Source organism: Hemibagrus wyckioides, linkage group LG24 (assembly GCF_019097595.1).
Source record: "Hemibagrus wyckioides isolate EC202008001 linkage group LG24, SWU_Hwy_1.0, whole genome shotgun sequence".
Classification (NCBI taxonomy): Eukaryota; Metazoa; Chordata; class Actinopteri; order Siluriformes; family Bagridae; genus Hemibagrus; species Hemibagrus wyckioides.
This window is the reverse complement of record NC_080733.1, coordinates 4,446,650-4,464,420: the sequence shown is the minus strand read 5'-3', so window position 1 is coordinate 4,464,420 and position 17,771 is coordinate 4,446,650. Positions and strand designations below refer to the sequence as shown.

The window sequence follows — 17,771 nt, the reverse complement described above, 5'->3', positions numbered from 1 at the left end:
TTTCTGTTCTATTTTTACTGGACAATGTAACACAATGAGACATTTACACAAAATGGCCGCAAGCGGCGTGTAGTTCTGTGTACTGTAAACTGGTTAAGATCTGGATCAGTGACTTGGGCAGGAGCTCATGATGAGATGTGAGATGAGATGATTGATCAGTGAGGTTTAGAAGAAGCCATAATAATCACCAAGGTTTCTTAAATGTCCAGTAATCTGGCGCTACAGAGATGAAAATATTATCAAAATGTGTTTGTATTGATGAGGAAATACAGGGTTTGCTAATCTGGTAATCCTTTAAAGGGTTACTGAGGGTAGGATTGTTAGCTTTCCGTTCAGAAATAGAACATGATACACAGAACTGGAGACCACACATTGGTACAATTCATAATCCATTAAAAAATGTGCTTATGCTCATGGCTTGCTGAACTGTAGTAAAATGCTGAAAACTATGTGAACTGTTTATTATTGATTTTTAATCCTCTCTCTCTCTCTCTCTCTCTCTCTCTCTATCTTATATAAATTCATAAAAAGAATTATGTCCCAAGTCTTCAGGACATCCTTTTTGCACGTAAGGCCACTAAAGGCATAGTGGAGCATGACTTCATCATCAAAAAGATCCCCTTCAAGATGGTGGACGTCGGCGGTCAGCGCTCCCAGAGGCAGAAGTGGTTCCAGTGCTTCGACGGCATCACCTCCATCCTCTTCATGGTCTCGTCCAGCGAGTACGACCAAGTGCTGATGGAGGACCGGCACACAAACCGCCTGGTGGAGTCCATGAACATTTTCGAGACCATCGTCAACAACAAGCTCTTCTCCAACGTCTCAATAATCCTGTTCCTCAACAAGACGGACCTGCTGGTGGAAAAGGTGGCCAAGGTGAGCATCAGCAAACACTTCTCCGACTTCCGCGGAGACCCTCGGCAGCTGGAGGACGTCCAGAACTACCTAGTGCAGTGCTTCAAGCGCAAACGCCGCAACCGGAGCAAACCGCTCTTCCACCATTTCACCACGGCCATCGACACCGAGAACATCCGCTTCGTCTTCCACGCCGTCAAAGACACCATCCTGCAGGAGAACCTGAAAGACATCATGCTGCAGTGACTGATAAAGCAGACTGCACGTGGTCATTCTTCCCCACTGTGAGAGGAGAACGCCTCCTGCACAACATGTCCACACTTTCAGATGGACACCTAGATGCAGTTGTGTTTTTTCTGTGAGTCAGATGATTGGAAAATACGCTGTTTATGTTTATGTGCTTTTGGCCCACTATGTACCACTAAGTAATGAGGCATCTGCGAGATGTGGTTTTTCGAAATTGTATATGAGCAGAAAAAATAACACTGAGCTTTTTTTTGGCCATGTGTGTGTGTGTGTATGTAGATGTGAATGTTTTGTGTATGAGGAGAAAGAGGCAGACAGTCAGGAAGGAAGGTCTCACAGCATCCACTCACCGAATCCTCCTAGAGTCGACTCTCTGTATACAGAGACAAAGCATTGGAGTTAGTCATCATAAAGCCAAATGAATTATCGACTTCCTGTCTGCTCCTGACTCCTAACCACAGCTGAGTGAAGTGTCTTCCCCTGGAATAGATAAAGCCTCATTAATAAAAGACGGCCTGGGATTCGGTCAAGCCGCCTGACAGCGCTCTTTGTCCTTGTTTCAAAATGGCTGTCAAGGAAAAAAAGTGTTTTGTAAAAAAAAAACAAAAAAAAAACTCTTTACGGATATATTTTGCGATTTCTTCAAGGATAAAACTCCAAGCACTTCTGTTACGAACTATTCTTTAAGAAGCGTGTACAAAAAAACCAAAAAAGGCCTGACCGATAAAGAAAAACGACCTTCTGCACTAACATTGGAGAACATTTGAGCCCTTGATGATTTTTTTCCACATCGCTGCAGTTTCGGCTCCAAATCTAACGCGATCTTTGAGACGTATTACATTTGGTTGAAGCTGGAGATTTGTACAAATGCATAAATGGATAATTTGTAGATAAATTCTGCTTTTTAGACACTTTAACAATTCCTACCACTTATAAAACATTCAAGTACTTTTGATAGTTGGTGTCAGATCACTGGTTAATATATGTGTTTGTTGATTTTATTTTATTTTTTCCGATTCTCAAAAATCACTAACTTCAGATGATTAAGGCACTGGTGAGAGTGTCTTTAAAAATTTCTGCACTACGTTTGCGTACTTTATATTTCGGGATGTTTTCTGTTTTTTGGTTTTGATGGTTCGTGCTGTGTTATTGCGTTTCATTTGACTAATCGGGGGGGGGGGACCGGTCCAAGCAGGATTCGAGGGAAACAGCGTCTGATCTCGGAGGAGGTGAAGAGTTTCTCCCACAGCTCCTGACGGAAAACAACACTGATCTCATTTGAGCAGCAGAGTTTCAGAGCTCCCCCACCGCCAGAATGCTATGAACTCTCAGGGGGATTTGCTAACGTTGAGAAATCAGTAATGCGGCGGGATTGACTTTTTCCATGCCTGCTTTATTTTCCATCTTCAGGCAGCCTGTGCTGAGTCATGCACTCTGCAGAAACAAATCCACTCCAAATAAGTCTTTAACACCAAGGTGTTGCTTTGCTGCACAGCTAGTTAGTTAGTTCTGCAGTGGTTGTTGCATTAGAAGCACGTAGGCATGAGTATTTCTTCCCTCGTCGTACTGGATGCGAGTTATTTTGGTTCCTGAGCGAAGCTTTCTCATCAGTTTGTCCGAGACGAGTTCAATCTCGACAAACATTACATCCTCCTTCTTGTTCAGAAATCAGCAGTAGTCCATCTGCCCCTGATAAAATGTTCTCTGACCAGCCAGGAGGGGTCCTGATGCTTCATGCTGGCGAATGCGTGCGAAATATTTTTTTTCCTGACTGTTGAAATGCCTTCCATATCTTCCCAAAGTAAACAGCTCACACATCAAAGCTCTGTTTTATTCCTTTTAATACCTCAGCATCTAGCGAACTGTGCTAATGTCTAATTTAATAACCTTTCCATATAACACGAACGACACAAATTCTTCAAACTTCCCGTTGTTCCACAGAGAGAACGACGTAATTAAAAACAACGCTTAAACTCACAAAAATAATAACAAATACAAAACTAGCGTACCGCGTCGGAGCGACATTGTTTTAAACCCAGGAAGGAATTTCAGTCTGCTGATCGTTTCTATTGCTACGACAATCTGCTCTGATAAATATTCAGTAACGGCTTTCACTGGTAATCAGATCAACTTCCTCAGCCTCATTAGTGTGTTAGAAAACTGTACTGTTTCTGTGTGACTTCTAAATGTTTCCTTTTTCTTTTGGTATTCCTCTAGTGACTGTAAAAATTGTGAATGTTTCGGATTAACTGTAATGCTGTATATAAGAACTGTATAAATTCAGTAAAAAACAAAACAAACAAAGAAAAAACGGTGTCATTTTTAAGAGTTCATCCGCATACACACACTCGATGCTGTTATTGTACACCGATCAGGCCTAACATTATGACCACTGCGAGTTCGAGGTGTTGAGCTGGCCTCCAAATTCCGCAGATCTCAATCCAATTAGAGCGTGTGTGGGATGTGCTGGGCAAACAAGTCTGATCCATGGAGGCTCCATCTCGCAACTTACAGGACTTGAAGGATCTGCTGCTCACGTCTCGGTGCCAGATCCCACAGTACACTTTCAGGGATCTAGTGGAGTCCATGCCTCGATGGGTCAGGGCTGTTTTGGCAGCAAAAGGGGGACCAACACAATATTTGGCAGGTGGTCATAATGTTATGCCTGATCTGTGTATATTATATAGTATAGTCAAATTTGATTAGATTAGATTTAGATTTGATTACGATCATGACACTTGCACACACAAGTCGACTCTGTTTAACTAATAAGGTGATGATAACTACAGTAAATGGTTCACATCCAAACGGGGCGAACGCTTTTGCAATCTCACTTGTAAACAATTTTGCAGATGACTGTTTATTGATTTTTTTCTCCCACTTTAATATTCTGAGCCTGAATGTCCATGGCACAACATTAAGTCCAATTTATCCCGGTCATAACACTGCAGATTGCAAAAAAGTTCAAGGGGGGTCAATACTTACACAAGACAAATCAATTTATATTTATTCATTCATGAATCTTCAGTAAGTATTTTTTCTCATCCTGGTCAGGGTTGTGGTGGGTCCAGCTGTGTGTTCAGGCAGGATGGCTGCAATAATATGAGGAACTTCTCTTTACAGACACGGTAATGAGCTGAAAAGCAACCAGAACAAACCACCATCCATGTGCTGAACCTGGAGGCGGATCTCACTTCCTTCATTTCCAGCCGACTTCTTCTTCTTCTTCTTCTTTTTTTTTTTAAGAAATGCTTAATAAAATGAGCAAAATAATCTGGCAATAAAAAAATTTAAAGGAGTAAAAATGTCTGGCCAATAAATTTATGTAAATAAACATATATTGGGTTTAAGTTTAGTTTAATCTTATAATTATATTGAATACATGATCAATTCAAAATATATGTATTTATTTATAAATGTTAGCACATTAATATACACTGACAAGGCATAACATTATGACCACCTGCTTAATAATGTGTTGGTCCCCCTTTTGCTGCCAAAACAGCCCTGACCCGTCATGCACTGTGTATTCTGACAGCTTTCTATCAGAACCAGCATTAACTTCTTCAGCAATTTGAGCAACAGTAGCTCGGTCTGTTGGATCGGATCACCTGGCCCAGCCTTCACTCCCTACATGCATCAATGAGCCTCGGCCACCCATGACCCTGTCGCCGGTTCACCACTTGAACCACTTTTGATAGATCTTGACCACTGCAGACCGGGAACACCCCACAAGAGCTGTAGTTTTGGAGATGCTCTGATCCAGTGGTCTAGCCATCACAATTGGGCCCTTGTTAAACTTGCTCAAATCCTTACGCTTGTCCATTTTTCCTGCTTCTAACACATCAACTTTGAGAGATAATCAGTCTTATTCACTTCACCTGTCAGTGATCATAATGTTATGACTGATTGGCGTAAGCTCATAATTTAGGTCACACTCTGTAGTACTACAGTCAACCAACTTTCACCTTTTGACCAATCAGGTGAAAGAACTCAACAGTGCTGTGGAATAAATAACTGATCATGAGATTTTATATGCTTTTGTAATTGTTCTCCTCACAAGCTGTTTGTCAGGGTCCGAGTGCTGCACCATACACTGTTTTACATGTAACAGGAAGCTTAGAGAAACATATAAGCATGATTATGGTGTGTAAATAATCCCGACTGAGGGAGATTAAACTGGCAGATACTACAGTTACCGAGCGTTAGTCATAAAAACCTACAAAGGCAAAGCTGTTTGAGGCGAATAACCCGGTGAGGTTTGAGGCATGTGCTGAATTCAGCAGGCAGTTCCAGCTGGCAGTTCCGATCCATGGGAGCATAAATTTGATTGTTGTTGATTGACTGCTTTCGAAATAATTTCTAGTCTTATGCTAGATGCTATGTGATTTTTTTTCCCCATGAGAGATGAAAGATCTCCTGCATTTCCTGTGGATCACTCTGGGGAGAAATCTAAACGGATAAAGCTACGCAAAAGTGAGATTTGGAGACAAAAGACGCCTCTCTACTCGCCTCCTGCCCCCGGTCTTCACCCCAGGTGGTCCTTATGTTCAATAAAGTGGCATTTAAAGTACAAAAGTGCTGAGATATATTCCATAGAAAACAACACAAAGCATGCAATCATGTCATTATCACCTTAACCCCACACCCCGCACCCCCCATAATCCTCACTATCCTCCCTGAAGGATGCAGGTCACTTTTTAATATCTAGCCACTGTCTGTTTTTTCCTCTGGATTTAACACAAACATCTCTACATTAAACATGTTCATCTGATGATTTGTTTTGTGTGAAAGATCTGGCAATCTTGGCCGTTATCAATACCCCTGGTCCATAAAGGACTGAGATGATGCTGGATGTCGATACACAATCGCCTCTTTCTTCAAGTTGAGTCTGGATCGTTTCCACGAATGAATACTCATGACTACTTGCATGTCCTCCTGGTCCATACTGAACTCTTGATATTTAGTTCATCAGCCATCAGTGTGAGCAGCAGCTGCTGTTGAAGATCTGCCAGAGGATTCAGCTGACTAGAGTGATTATAATGTGTGCTTTCAAGAGGTGAAGGAGAAAGAAAGAAACTGTTTTTTTTCTTACATGATGAACTTCTAGTCTGTAATACATGTCCTGATAATGGAGGTGATTGGAAATAGCTTCCTGCGCTTGAGAAGAAAATGGGGAGAAATACGCCACCTGGTGGAGAAAGAGGAGAAAATCATAACCTCGACTAACATAATGGAGAAAATGTCCTTAATTAGCATTAGCTTTATTATTAGTTATTCTTATCTAATCTACGTTGCCAAGCTAGAAAACCTCTACTCTTCTCTATCTAAGTAATCAGGCTGTAATGATACACTGGTCATGATTTCATTTGTCTTCTCAGAAGAATGGGGATTATTATGGGATGTTCGCCAAGCACATATGGGTGTGATGGCCAGGTGTCCGTGAACTTTTGGCTCTGTAGTATAGGTTAGATTTCTCGATTATCAACAGTGTTATGTAAAAATAATTGTTTGGTCCATTTTTAATTTTTGGAAGCAGCATATAAACATTTTCAGTAAAAAGCTACTACCTCTAGTACCAGTAATAATAATAATAATAATAATAATAATAATAATAATAATAATAATAATAATAATAATTGATGTGTAAATCATAATAAAAGAATTCGCATAAATGTCTGTAAACCTCTGTTTAATCAGTGCTGAAAATCGTCTTCTTGTAGTCAGCCTCAGCACTTTTATTATGTAAAATATTTAACTGGCTTTTATTATACCGTCTCCGAAACACGTCGGCTCGTAACGTCTTCCGCTCAGATGCACGGATCTTCAGTTACCCATTACACAAGCTTCTTACACAGAGAACGCCCTTGTATATGGTATGTATATCACAGAATCTGAGGCTGCGTCGCGCGCTTTACAGACGCACAGGAAGTAAGCCTTTTTTTCTGGGAAAAACCAAGTTCACACAAAATAGGGGGGTATTCTTATATATATGATTTCGACAAGCATAATCTTAGAACGACAGAGATATGATTTATCAGTAATATATTTTATAAAGTCGTTTAATATATAAGTATTTTTATACATTGTGTTTTTTCACATTTATACGAAACGTGAGTTCTTGTTGCTGCTTAAGGTCGGTGAAGTCCATTTCGCCCACATGGCTCGGTCCTTTTCTTTTCGCTTGGTGGTTAGCGCCGGCTGTAGCGCACATGGTCCTGCGAGAAAAGCTCGTGTAGCCGAGGTCGTTCAAATTAGCGGTGCACATTAATTCACCTCGATGAGAGGCACAGAAGAAATGGAGGCAGAAGTCGAGTTTGATGAAGGCGAGGAGCCCTCATTCAGCGACCCAGAGGACTTTGAGGATGACATCAGTGATCAGGGTAGGTCTCCTCACAAAACCACCCGGCTTTATTCATCCAGGCCCCGCCATCACGCACGAGCTCAGATCTCATAGCAAAAGGAGCTTAAAGCCTGTTTATTTATGCATCGAACGACAAAAAGCTTTCCTAAACAGGTTCTGGCTTTGCCATAGATGTCTAATAATGAGCTATCTAGCTAGCTAACGCAGCCATTTTCATGTCGCGCAGGCCCTAGGCCGAATCCTAAATGACGCCTTGTTAGTGATGTAGTGCGCTAGCTCGGGGGCGCGTGCCGTTGTTTCCCGCGGTGTGTAGTGCACTTGTATAGGGAGCACGGAGCTGTTTGGGATTCAGCCCGACACCCTGTGACTTGCACTAGCTATCAGTTGCGCTGCTTAACTAACATGGTTTCCTGAACTAAAATAGCTAACTGATGTGTTTAGCGGGATGTAGAACTAGCTCTCTGTACTTGTGTACCAGGTTATTATGAGGTATGATGGAGACTAAGTGACTTTTTCTCATTAGTGTGAGATTCCGTCAGTCAGTTAGTTTCCTTATCTGTCATGAACACGCACCACCTAGCCTCGTTTCCCTCCCATTATTATATCTGTTCCTTCATTTCTTCTCATTTTCTAAATACTAGGTGTTTTTTTTTGTTTCATGTTCATATTATTAGTTCATTCATTGCATATGGAGTCACTGCATATACTGTCGGATTTAAAAAAAAAAGTGAAGCTGCACGAGGAAGGAAGAGTTTCACTGCTTTTGTTACCCAGTAGAATTGAGTAGAGTTTTAATCAGAATAGAATATAATGGGTTATAACTCAGTTCTTGTAGAAAGATGGCTTCTTTGGTCACGGCACAAAAAAAGTAATGGTGATTAGTTAAACGGTTGATCGATTTTAAGAGGTTAAAACCTGGTGATTAGTGATAGTTTTTTGGGGAGCAGAGGTGATTAGTGATGATTATAATTGAGGACGTTGTACGAACTCAATTTTTACACATTTGCAGAACACTACATAGAGTAATGAATGTGGACAAAACTAGTGATCAGTGATTAGGCTTTGGAAACTGTAGTGATCAGTGATTGGGTCATTGGGAACAGTAGTGATCAGTGATGGGTCATTGGGAACAGTAGTGATCAGTGATGGGTCATTGGGAACAGTAGTGATCAGTGATTGGGTCATTGGGAACAGTAGTGATCAGTGATGGGTCATTGGGAACAGTAGTGATCAGTGATGGGTCACAAGCATAATAGTCTGGATTTGCACACAGATTGTGAGATCTGTCATCTGGAGAACCGTATCCAGTTTAGGACCATCACTAACATCTCTCTTTGTGCTTGTCCCCAACGCAGAGCTGCTGGGAGACGTCCTGAGAGAGCAACCTCAGGAGGCAGACGGCATTGACTCGGTCATCGTCGTTGACAACGTTCCCCAAGTAGGACCCGATCGTCTGGAGAAACTAAAGAACGTCATCCACAAGATCTTCTCCAAGTTCGGCAAAATCACCAACGAGTTCTATCCAGAAGCAGATGGAAAGACCAAGGGGTAAATAAGAATGAGTGTGTATATATCAGAACAACAGATACAGAAATCAGGATGTAGATGGAGTCCTAATCAACAAGTCAGGGGTGACGATCACCAGGAATAAAAACTCTCAAAACTCAGCAGGAACAGGATTCAAACAGGAAACACAAGTCTAACAGTACTGTGTGTGTGTGTGTGTGTGTGTAACGATCTTCACTAAGAACATCATAATTGTCAGGATTACAGCAGGAGTCCTGAGCATTAACTAACTGTGAACTGTAACTGAGGGTAGCTCATTATTATTATTATTATTATTATTATTATTATTGTTGTTGTTAAATTTATTACACAGATTTATACTAAAGTGCACATTACTATAGTTTAGGATAAATGTGTTTACCGCCCAGCTCATCAGTTAAAATCTACCATTTAAGGACAAAAAGACTGCTTAAGATAATCTTATATAACAGCTCTTGGGCTCCTGTCTGTTCTGTCAGCTTGCTGCTCTCCTTTGTGCATCTGGAGTTCTGTAAAGCTGCATCCTGACAGTTTATTAAAATAGGGCTGTACAAATAAGATTGAATTGCTTTGCTAAAAATGCCCACTGTTATTTAATGCCTCACTTCTGCCTTAGAAATGCAGCATGCATGGTTTTATTAACGGATCCTTGTGATTCTCAGGTACATTTTTCTGGAGTACTCCGTCCCGAGTCACGCACACGAAGCGGTGAAGAACGCCGATGGCTACAAGTTGGATAAGCAGCACACCTTCCGCGTCAACCTGTTCACCGATTTCGACAAGTACGCTCCGTTTCACTACCGCTTCCTCCGCTCTTCTCGCACCATGCTTTTAGTTTTTCCTCTGGAACGTTCCTGATGAGCGATGATAAGCCACATGTGCAGTGAATCACGAGATGATGGCTTTAGTTAATATTAGGTCTTTCTCCCAGATGATGTGTGTGATGTCATCAAAAAGCTGCACATGTTGTAATAGGTGGACAAAGTCATTACACTGTAATTCAAAATTACTGGTAAAAATATTTTTTCAAATGATACTGAATTTTTCACAGCGATATGGACTAACAGGGTATCTAGAGATAATGAGTGTGTGTGTTTTTCTGTGCTTCAGGTACATGACCATCAGTGATGAATGGGAACCACCTGAGAAGCAGCCCTTCAAAGATTTTGTGAGTATCCTTTATACAGAGCTCCACCATCGCCGATTATTCTGTTTTTATTTTGTAAAAATGCCAGTTGCTTCAGACTCGGTAGTATTTGACTGGATCATGTCAGTGATTTTTTATTTTTTTATTTTTGCATGACACCATCCAGGCAAATCTCAGAAGAGTCATTAAAAAATAAAGACAGCCATGAGACACTCAAGAAAAGTCTGCTCATGAATTTTCCAAGCCTGTATCTAGTAATATTTCATTTGCTAAGTAGCCAAGATTCAAGCTAATGTTAAAGCCCGGTTTGTTCAGAACAGCTTCTGAGAGCGGACTGAAACAGACCTGAAACCTAGAGTCCAGAGCTTTAATAGTCTTTCAGAACAGTGAAAGGATTTTTGTTGTCGCTTCAATTGTGGTCCCCGTTTTTAGCTTTGACCTCCTCCAGGGACGATGATGCAGATTTTCCATACGTTTTGAAAGTTTTTTCCCTTGGTTAAAGCTAGAACTGATCTAAAAATGTCGGTCATATTACAGTTTAAAGTTCGATTTGGCCGCTTAATTTAACATCTGAGGTTAATAAATACACCGATCCTGCCCTAACAGCTCCACTGTGCTGATCAAAATGCCTCCAACAAACTGACTGAGCTGTAATGTTCCTTTTTTAATATAGTCGGGGATAAGTTCAGAAGCATGGAGGATATGTTAGAAATATATAATGTATTTCCAGTGACTTGATTTAGGAAGTTTACACACCGGACGTGTTCCTGAGGTCTGAATCAGAGTGTGGTTGTTCCCAGCAGCCTCACAGTGCTGGTCAGGTTTCAGTGCTGGTCAGGTTTCAGTGCCGTTATGCCCAGTAAGATGTTTCACCTCAACATGTGTCCTGCAGCGTTCCCGTGTCACTCGCTACACGCATGTTGTAGATGTTGCTAAAACACACACCGGTTACTTTACTTACTAAAACATAAAGGCTTGATTATGAGCTGTGTTCACATTCGCAGGAATTGTGCCACAGTTCTTATGTAGCCGAACTCGCACCACCTCCTACATGTAGTTTGGGGTTTGGTACAGCGCTGCAGTTCCTGCGCCACATGACGGTCTGGTTTTCATTAATAACCGATGTAAAAGTAACTGCATGTCTTCCTTGGTATGGGGAAGACAGTTCAGCTAGTAGAATCACTATAAACAACACAAGCATGATGAACACATTTGAGGAGGAGATGCCTTTAATCTTACTGGAGGTGAGCCGCCATTTCAGACATGTTTCAGGAAACCCCCCCCAGTCGTTCCACAGTGCAGCATTCCGCCCCAACTAACGTTTTCAGCAAGTCTGTAATACTTACTTAAGTAGCTTCTCATGTTTTTCATGATTTTATTGACGCACACACTTTCAGCTGAGTTCTCAGTCCCAGCTGAAGGCGGAAATGTTTAATTCTGTTCGGCTCACAGGGAAATCTGCGCCACTGGTTGGAGGACCCCGACTGCCGAGATCAGTACAGCGTGATCTACGATTCCGGTGAGAAAACGGGCATCTTCTCCAACGATGTCAAGGAACCCATTGAGGTTGAAGAAAGAGCGGTGAGAAATGTTTCCTTCTTTTCTTCTCCTCTTATTACATACATTAGTGTTATGTTTGTGTAATAAATATATACGATTGTTTGTTTGTTTGTTTTTTCAGCGCTGGACAGAAACCTACGTGCGCTGGTCTCCTAAAGGCACCTACCTGGCCACGTTCCATCAGAGAGGCATTGCGCTGTGGGGTGGAGAGAAGTTCAAACAGATTCAGAGGTTCAGCCATCAGGGAGTGCAGCTTATCGACTTCTCCCCTTGCGAGAGGTTTGTCTAGCCTTCTTATAAACAGAGGAGCGTGTTAAAGTCGTCTTGAGGAAATTTCTGAAAGTTAAAAGCTCCCAGTAATACAGTGATGAATAAGACGGGGTTAAATGTTGGTCCTAAACCCTTTATCTCTGCAAGTCTGCCATCAGTGTACCATGAAGTCTCCGGGAGGCGTTCCTAGAACTGGTTGCTATAGTAACATCGTTTCTGCTAGCATTCCACACGGCATCTGATCGATTTTCTTGCCTCTAAATCATTTCATAGGGAGATTTAACATTTGTGTATAAAGTTCAGCAGTGTGTATCTGCATCATATAATACGAGATGAAGGTGAGGCAGCGTGTGCCACAGATCTACTCTCTTCACTCCCATTGGTAGTCGCTGCAGAGTCCCCCCCCATAAACTTTAAACTTTCCTCAAGATTTTATCGCTGGACACGCCCACGTTTATTCACAAACGGACACTGCGGCTCATGTCACCAACCCTCACTGAAAACAAATGATCCTTGTCGCTTGTCACAGCATGTCACTGAACATGCGTCAGTTGTTTTTGTGTTCACTGCCTTCAGTCCAAATTTGCTTTCTAATTCAGTCATGACTCAAATTAATCATGTTCCTGAAGTAGATGTTTATACGTACTTCCTGTACTGTTTAACCCTCGGTATAAAAAGAAAGTAAAAAAGGAAGTAGAAATGATGACACTAGCAACATGCTTGTGTGTTGCAGCTCTGCCATATGACTCGAGAGAAGTGCGCAGGCCTGTGTTTAATCCGGCGCACACTTTTTCTGTTTGTGTTTACCCGAAATGTAAATGAATCAGTGGCCCAATTTGAGTCACTCTGCAGTTATTCAGGATCGACACACAGTCTGAGCGACAACTCTCCCCCATGACAGTAAAAACTATTATTATAAGACAGTTTGAAATGCTGTATGATTAACAAGTTCTCCAAGACCAGGTTAAGTCCTAAAACTAAGAGCATTAACCGTCTGGTCAAGCTGTCTGTTCAAATTAAGCACCATTGTTAGACTTCCTCACCTGGCAGGCAACAATCGTCGATCTTGGTACACCTTAAGGATGATTATAAGGCAAAAATAAATAGTCTGGGCTGTTTTTCAGTTCACATTAAATTCTGCTGGACTGTAATTTAAACCCTGGTATAGGTTTACTTATTTATTTGTTTTTTTGCAGGTATGTGGTTACATTTAGCCCCCTGATGGACACGAAAGACGATCCTCAGGCCATCATAATCTGGGACGTTCTGACTGGCCAGAAGAAGAGAGGTTTCCACTGCGAGAGCTCTGCCCACTGGCCAATCTTCAAGTCAGTACAAGTCCATTTTCTACATTCACATATTCGTGGAGGGTTATATTTCTGTTTAATTCTAACGATGACTTGCTTCATTTTCCTTTTACATCACATCTTCAGGTGGAGTCCAGATGGGAAGTTCTTTGCTAGAATGACTCAGGACACCCTCAGCATCTACGAGACACCGGTAAGTTTCTCTTTCTGTTGCAATAGCTGATGCCATTCATTTTCCCCTTAAATTTAATTTTACTTTTTACAGTTGATGAGCATTCTGATGTGTTTTGCTTTCCTCGTAGTCAATGGGACTTTTGGATAAGAAGAGTTTGAAGATAAACGGAATTAAGTAAGTTACAGTGCATGCAGGACATGCAGGACATGAAATGGTACATGACATGTTCAGTCTTTTGACCTTGTTGTGTGACTAAACTTGACGAGAAACTAATTTCAACCTCGACAGAGATTTCTCCTGGTCCCCTGGTGACAACATCATTGCCTTCTGGGTTCCTGAGGACAAAGACATCCCAGCGAGAGTGACCCTCATGCAGCTTCCGTCCAGGAACGAGATCCGAGTGCGCAATCTGTTCAACGTGGTGGACTGCAAACTTCACTGGCAGAAGAACGGCGATTATCTTTGCGTCAAGGTGGACAGGACTCCTAAGGGAACACAGGTACGGATGGACCCGGCTCGGGGTTCAATAAAACTGACCCAGGGCCAGGTTCAGGACTGGCTAAACTATCTCAGAAAAGTGTTATAATATCAATGTCGGGAAGAATTGTCATATTGGAACATCTGTGAAGCTGTGATTTGTTCTAAATTTTGCCATTTTCTCTTTAGGGAATTGTCACAAATTTTGAGATCTTCCGCATGAGGGAGAAGCAGGTTCCTGTGGATGTTGTGGAGATGAAAGGTAACAGGATGAGAGGGATAGCTCAGCTTTTTATTCCATCACTTGATGGAATTCTTTGTAGTAATGAACCTCATCTCTGTTTCCTGCATCCGGGGCAGATGGACGAGAAAATGTTATTGTATTTGCGTTCTGAGAGGGAAATGGATAACTTTTAGCCCGAGTTAGATGAATAGAGATGTTAGTGAGTGAGACGTGCTGATCTCATTTTGTGGAATTTGAGCTGAAGTTAGCAGACTCTGAGCCACTTCCATGTTCTCCTTTCGTCATTACACATCTCTGAACAGGGCTTCATGGAGTATTTATTTATTTATTTATTTATTTAGGTGGTTGCTGTAGCCAAAAACGGTTGATTTTGCTGCAGATTTTTTTAGATGGAAAAATGACTTCAAATAGAAATGAAATTGCAAAGATGGGATTCTTCTTCAAACTCCTTTAATCACTTTAAACTCCTCATATATGTAAAGACTTTTTATAGAGCTGTACTCCTGTTCCATGCATCATGTTCCTCGCCTCACATCTGCTGTAATGCTTCGAATATTATGCAATTGTTTGCTTAAATTTTGTGTTCATTTCTGTAATCGTCAAATCCTGGGGGGATTGTCTGTAGAAGAAATTATACAAATTTAGAGCCTATTTACTGAGACATATTATTAGTGAGTTTCTTTTCCCACTACAGGGAAATTTGTTTAAATTTTTGTCTCTACTGTTGAAATGGTCATATAATAGATGTAGAGAATTGTAAATGAATGTTATGCTTCTTGTCTGTTACAGAGGGCATCATTGCCTTTGCCTGGGAGCCCAATGGGAGCAGGTTTGCAGTTCTGCATGGAGAATCCCCCAGGATCAACGCTTCCTTTTACCATGTGAAGAGCAACGGCAAAATCGACCTGATCAGTGAGTATATCCACTTAAACGTCTGTGAAGACACAAGGGTTTGATGAAGTGCGTGTAAAAAAAAAAAAAAGGGAACATTTTGTTTTTTCAGAAACATTTGACAAACAGCAGGCCAACAGCATCTTCTGGAGTCCTCAGGGCCAGTTTCTGGTCTTGGCTGGATTGAGGAGGTCAGTACTCCAGTGTAATTATGCAATTGGTCAACACATTCTTTAGAGTTATAACTTGAGAACAGACCGTGTAGCTGAGTAGTTCAAGGTTCTTGGAAAATTTCAGCCTTGAGCGTTAACCTCTAACTACTGAAGAGAGATGTTTTTCTTTTCCCCTCTGCTCACTTTATTCATTGTTTCTTTCTGACAGCATGAACGGCGCTCTGGCGTTTGTGGACACTTCAGACTGCACCATGATGAACATTGCTGAGCATTACATGGCCTCTGATGTGGAATGGGACCCAACTGGCAGATTTGTGGTCACCTCTGTTTCTTGGTGGAGCCACAAGGTAATTTATTTTTTTGGAGGGTTTCGTGTGATCAGTTGATTGGGGGGGGCAAATCTCCACTGATGTTTTTCCCATGTACTGAAAATACGTACGTTAATACAAATGCAGGTAGACAACGCGTACTGGCTGTGGACGTTTCAAGGGCGACTGCTACAGAAAAACAACAAAGACCGTTTCTGCCAGCTGCTGTGGCGGCCTCGTCCTCCTTCTCTCCTCTCCCAGGAGCAGATAAAGGTAACACTGGAATGCACAACGGGATCTTAATTGAAAAAACAATCCATTTCTTCTACCAAGCCAAGCACTCAATTTTGTTATTTCTCTGAATTGACCAGGCCATCAAGAAAGACCTGAAGAAATACTCCAAGATCTTTGAGCAGAAAGATCGACTCAGCCAGTCGAAGGCTTCAAAGGTCAGCCTTTTTAATAATACTCTGTTTGTTTGTCTTGTTGGAGTGTCCGTTTGAATCCAGCTGACTGACCGAATTCCTTTTCCTCGTGTTGTGCAGGAGCTGGTAGACAAGAGACGCTCAATGATGGAGGAGTACCGCAAGTACCGCGAGGCTGCCATGAAGATGTATCAGGAGCAGAGACCTCTCCGCCTCGAGCTCAGAGGAGGTACATTCACTGGGGATTATGGCTGCGTCCCAAAATTCCCACTTGTCAGCATCTATTTATATATTTCACAGGCAGAGAGAGAGAACTAGAAAGAGGTTGCAACATGTTTTTAGCACATCCTTGCCATTTTCACGAGCTATATTTAACAGAATTGTCTTCTGACTGGAAACAACACCCCCCCAACACACACACACACACACACATTCAACCTTTATAACATCACAGCCTGAATTTCTGAAGTGTTTTAGTTCTTTGTATTAAAATTGAGCGCTTCTCGGTTTCTACAGATGTGCTGTTAAATAACTAAATTATAGCCACATCCACACTTCTGACACTGTCTTTTCTGCCTTGAAGAAAGTTATAAATAAAATAAAGACTTTTTTGCAGTGGGTATATCTCAGTCTGAAATTCAGTACCATGTTGCATGTTATTTAGATATTGTGAGTAATTGTATGTGGACTCTTCAGAGTATTTCGATCCCCAGCTGACCTCATATTTGTGTTTTTGAAAGGTGTGGACACTGATGAACTGGACAGTAATGTCGATGACTGGGAAGAGGAGACCATTGAGTTTTTCATCAATGAAGAAATCATTCCAATCGGAGATCTGTAGTCCCTATAGCAGGTAATAAACCACCTTTATTCTGCAGTATGTTCCTTGTTGTGTCACTGAAAATAACTGTGCCCTCATTCTGCTTTTCCCCCCTCTCTCAGAACCGTTTTAATTCTCGAGGACCGGACATCATCTCTCTCTCTCTCTCTCTCTCTCTCTCCTTTACAAATTCCTTGTTAACATCCAGCCAAGTGCCTTTTAATACTGGTTACTGTGGAAGGAGAATTTTGTACCACTGTCGGCAGCTGCTTTTGTTTTTGCCCCCGTATCCAGCTCTGGGAGCGTCCATCCTGCCCCCTTCACCCCGAGCAGCACTTGGCGGCTTTACCCTCTGGTTCTTGCCTTTTGAGTTGAACGTTTACTTCGTCAGAAGGCCTTTACCATGACACAGCATGCCATGAAAGGTTCTTACATCTCCATGCGGAAGAAAGACATTCTGTTTCCAGAGATTTTTCTTAGGGTTAATACATATTCTAGTGTGCGCTACAGTGGGCTGTATCCTCCTCCATTCAGATTACCTGATATTAAATGCACAACAAGGTAATAAAGTATAAATAAAATATAACCCTTTGTCAGGTGGTGTTTTTTTTTAATCCATAATTGTGTGAAACGTGTGTTTTTCTTCAACATATTTCATTACGATGTTCCATGACACTTGTCTCCTCTCTGGGTTACTTCAGGGTTCAGTTCTGGATATCATAATATGCTCACTGACTTGCACCAATAAAACAGCAATAAAATTTGCAGATGCAAATGAAACAGCATTTCTTAAGACAATCTCTGAGTCCCAGTCAGTTCAGTTCAGTGCTCAGTTTGGCATTTTGCCTAAGGTTTGCAATCTTACTAGGCGATCTGCCGTAACCCCATGTTTTATTTTCACTACATGCTTTGCAGTTACAGCATGAGTCTTAATCTAACTGTGATGTCTGCAGTGTTCTTGCAA

The 17,771-nt window shown here is 41.6% G+C and overlaps 2 protein-coding genes across 2 annotated transcripts in view; both read left to right on the top strand.

Moving 5' to 3' along the window:
- The window catches only part of gna12a (guanine nucleotide binding protein (G protein) alpha 12a), a 36,761-nt gene extending 33,659 nt beyond the window's left edge, over positions 1-3,102 (top strand). The window contains exon 4 of the mRNA XM_058377843.1: positions 532-3,102. Within this exon, the coding sequence (XP_058233826.1) occupies positions 532-1,101 (570 nt within the window). The 3' untranslated portion in view covers positions 1,102-3,102. The remainder of the gene's footprint in view (positions 1-531) is intronic.
- A 4,167-nt stretch (positions 3,103-7,269) lies between these two features.
- On the top strand, positions 7,270-17,393 carry eif3ba (eukaryotic translation initiation factor 3, subunit Ba). Its single transcript, XM_058377946.1, has 19 exons — positions 7,270-7,484; positions 8,821-9,013; positions 9,673-9,792; positions 10,121-10,178; positions 11,610-11,738; positions 11,839-11,996; positions 13,184-13,315; positions 13,421-13,487; positions 13,597-13,643; positions 13,758-13,968; positions 14,136-14,208; positions 14,980-15,102; positions 15,194-15,272; positions 15,463-15,601; positions 15,710-15,835; positions 15,934-16,011; positions 16,108-16,216; positions 16,728-16,840; positions 16,930-17,393. The coding sequence occupies exons 1-18, from the start codon at positions 7,382-7,384 to the stop codon at positions 16,826-16,828; spliced, it is 2,046 nt and encodes a 681-aa protein (XP_058233929.1). The 5' UTR covers positions 7,270-7,381; the 3' UTR covers positions 16,829-16,840; positions 16,930-17,393.
- Positions 17,394-17,771: the final 378 nt, after the last annotated feature.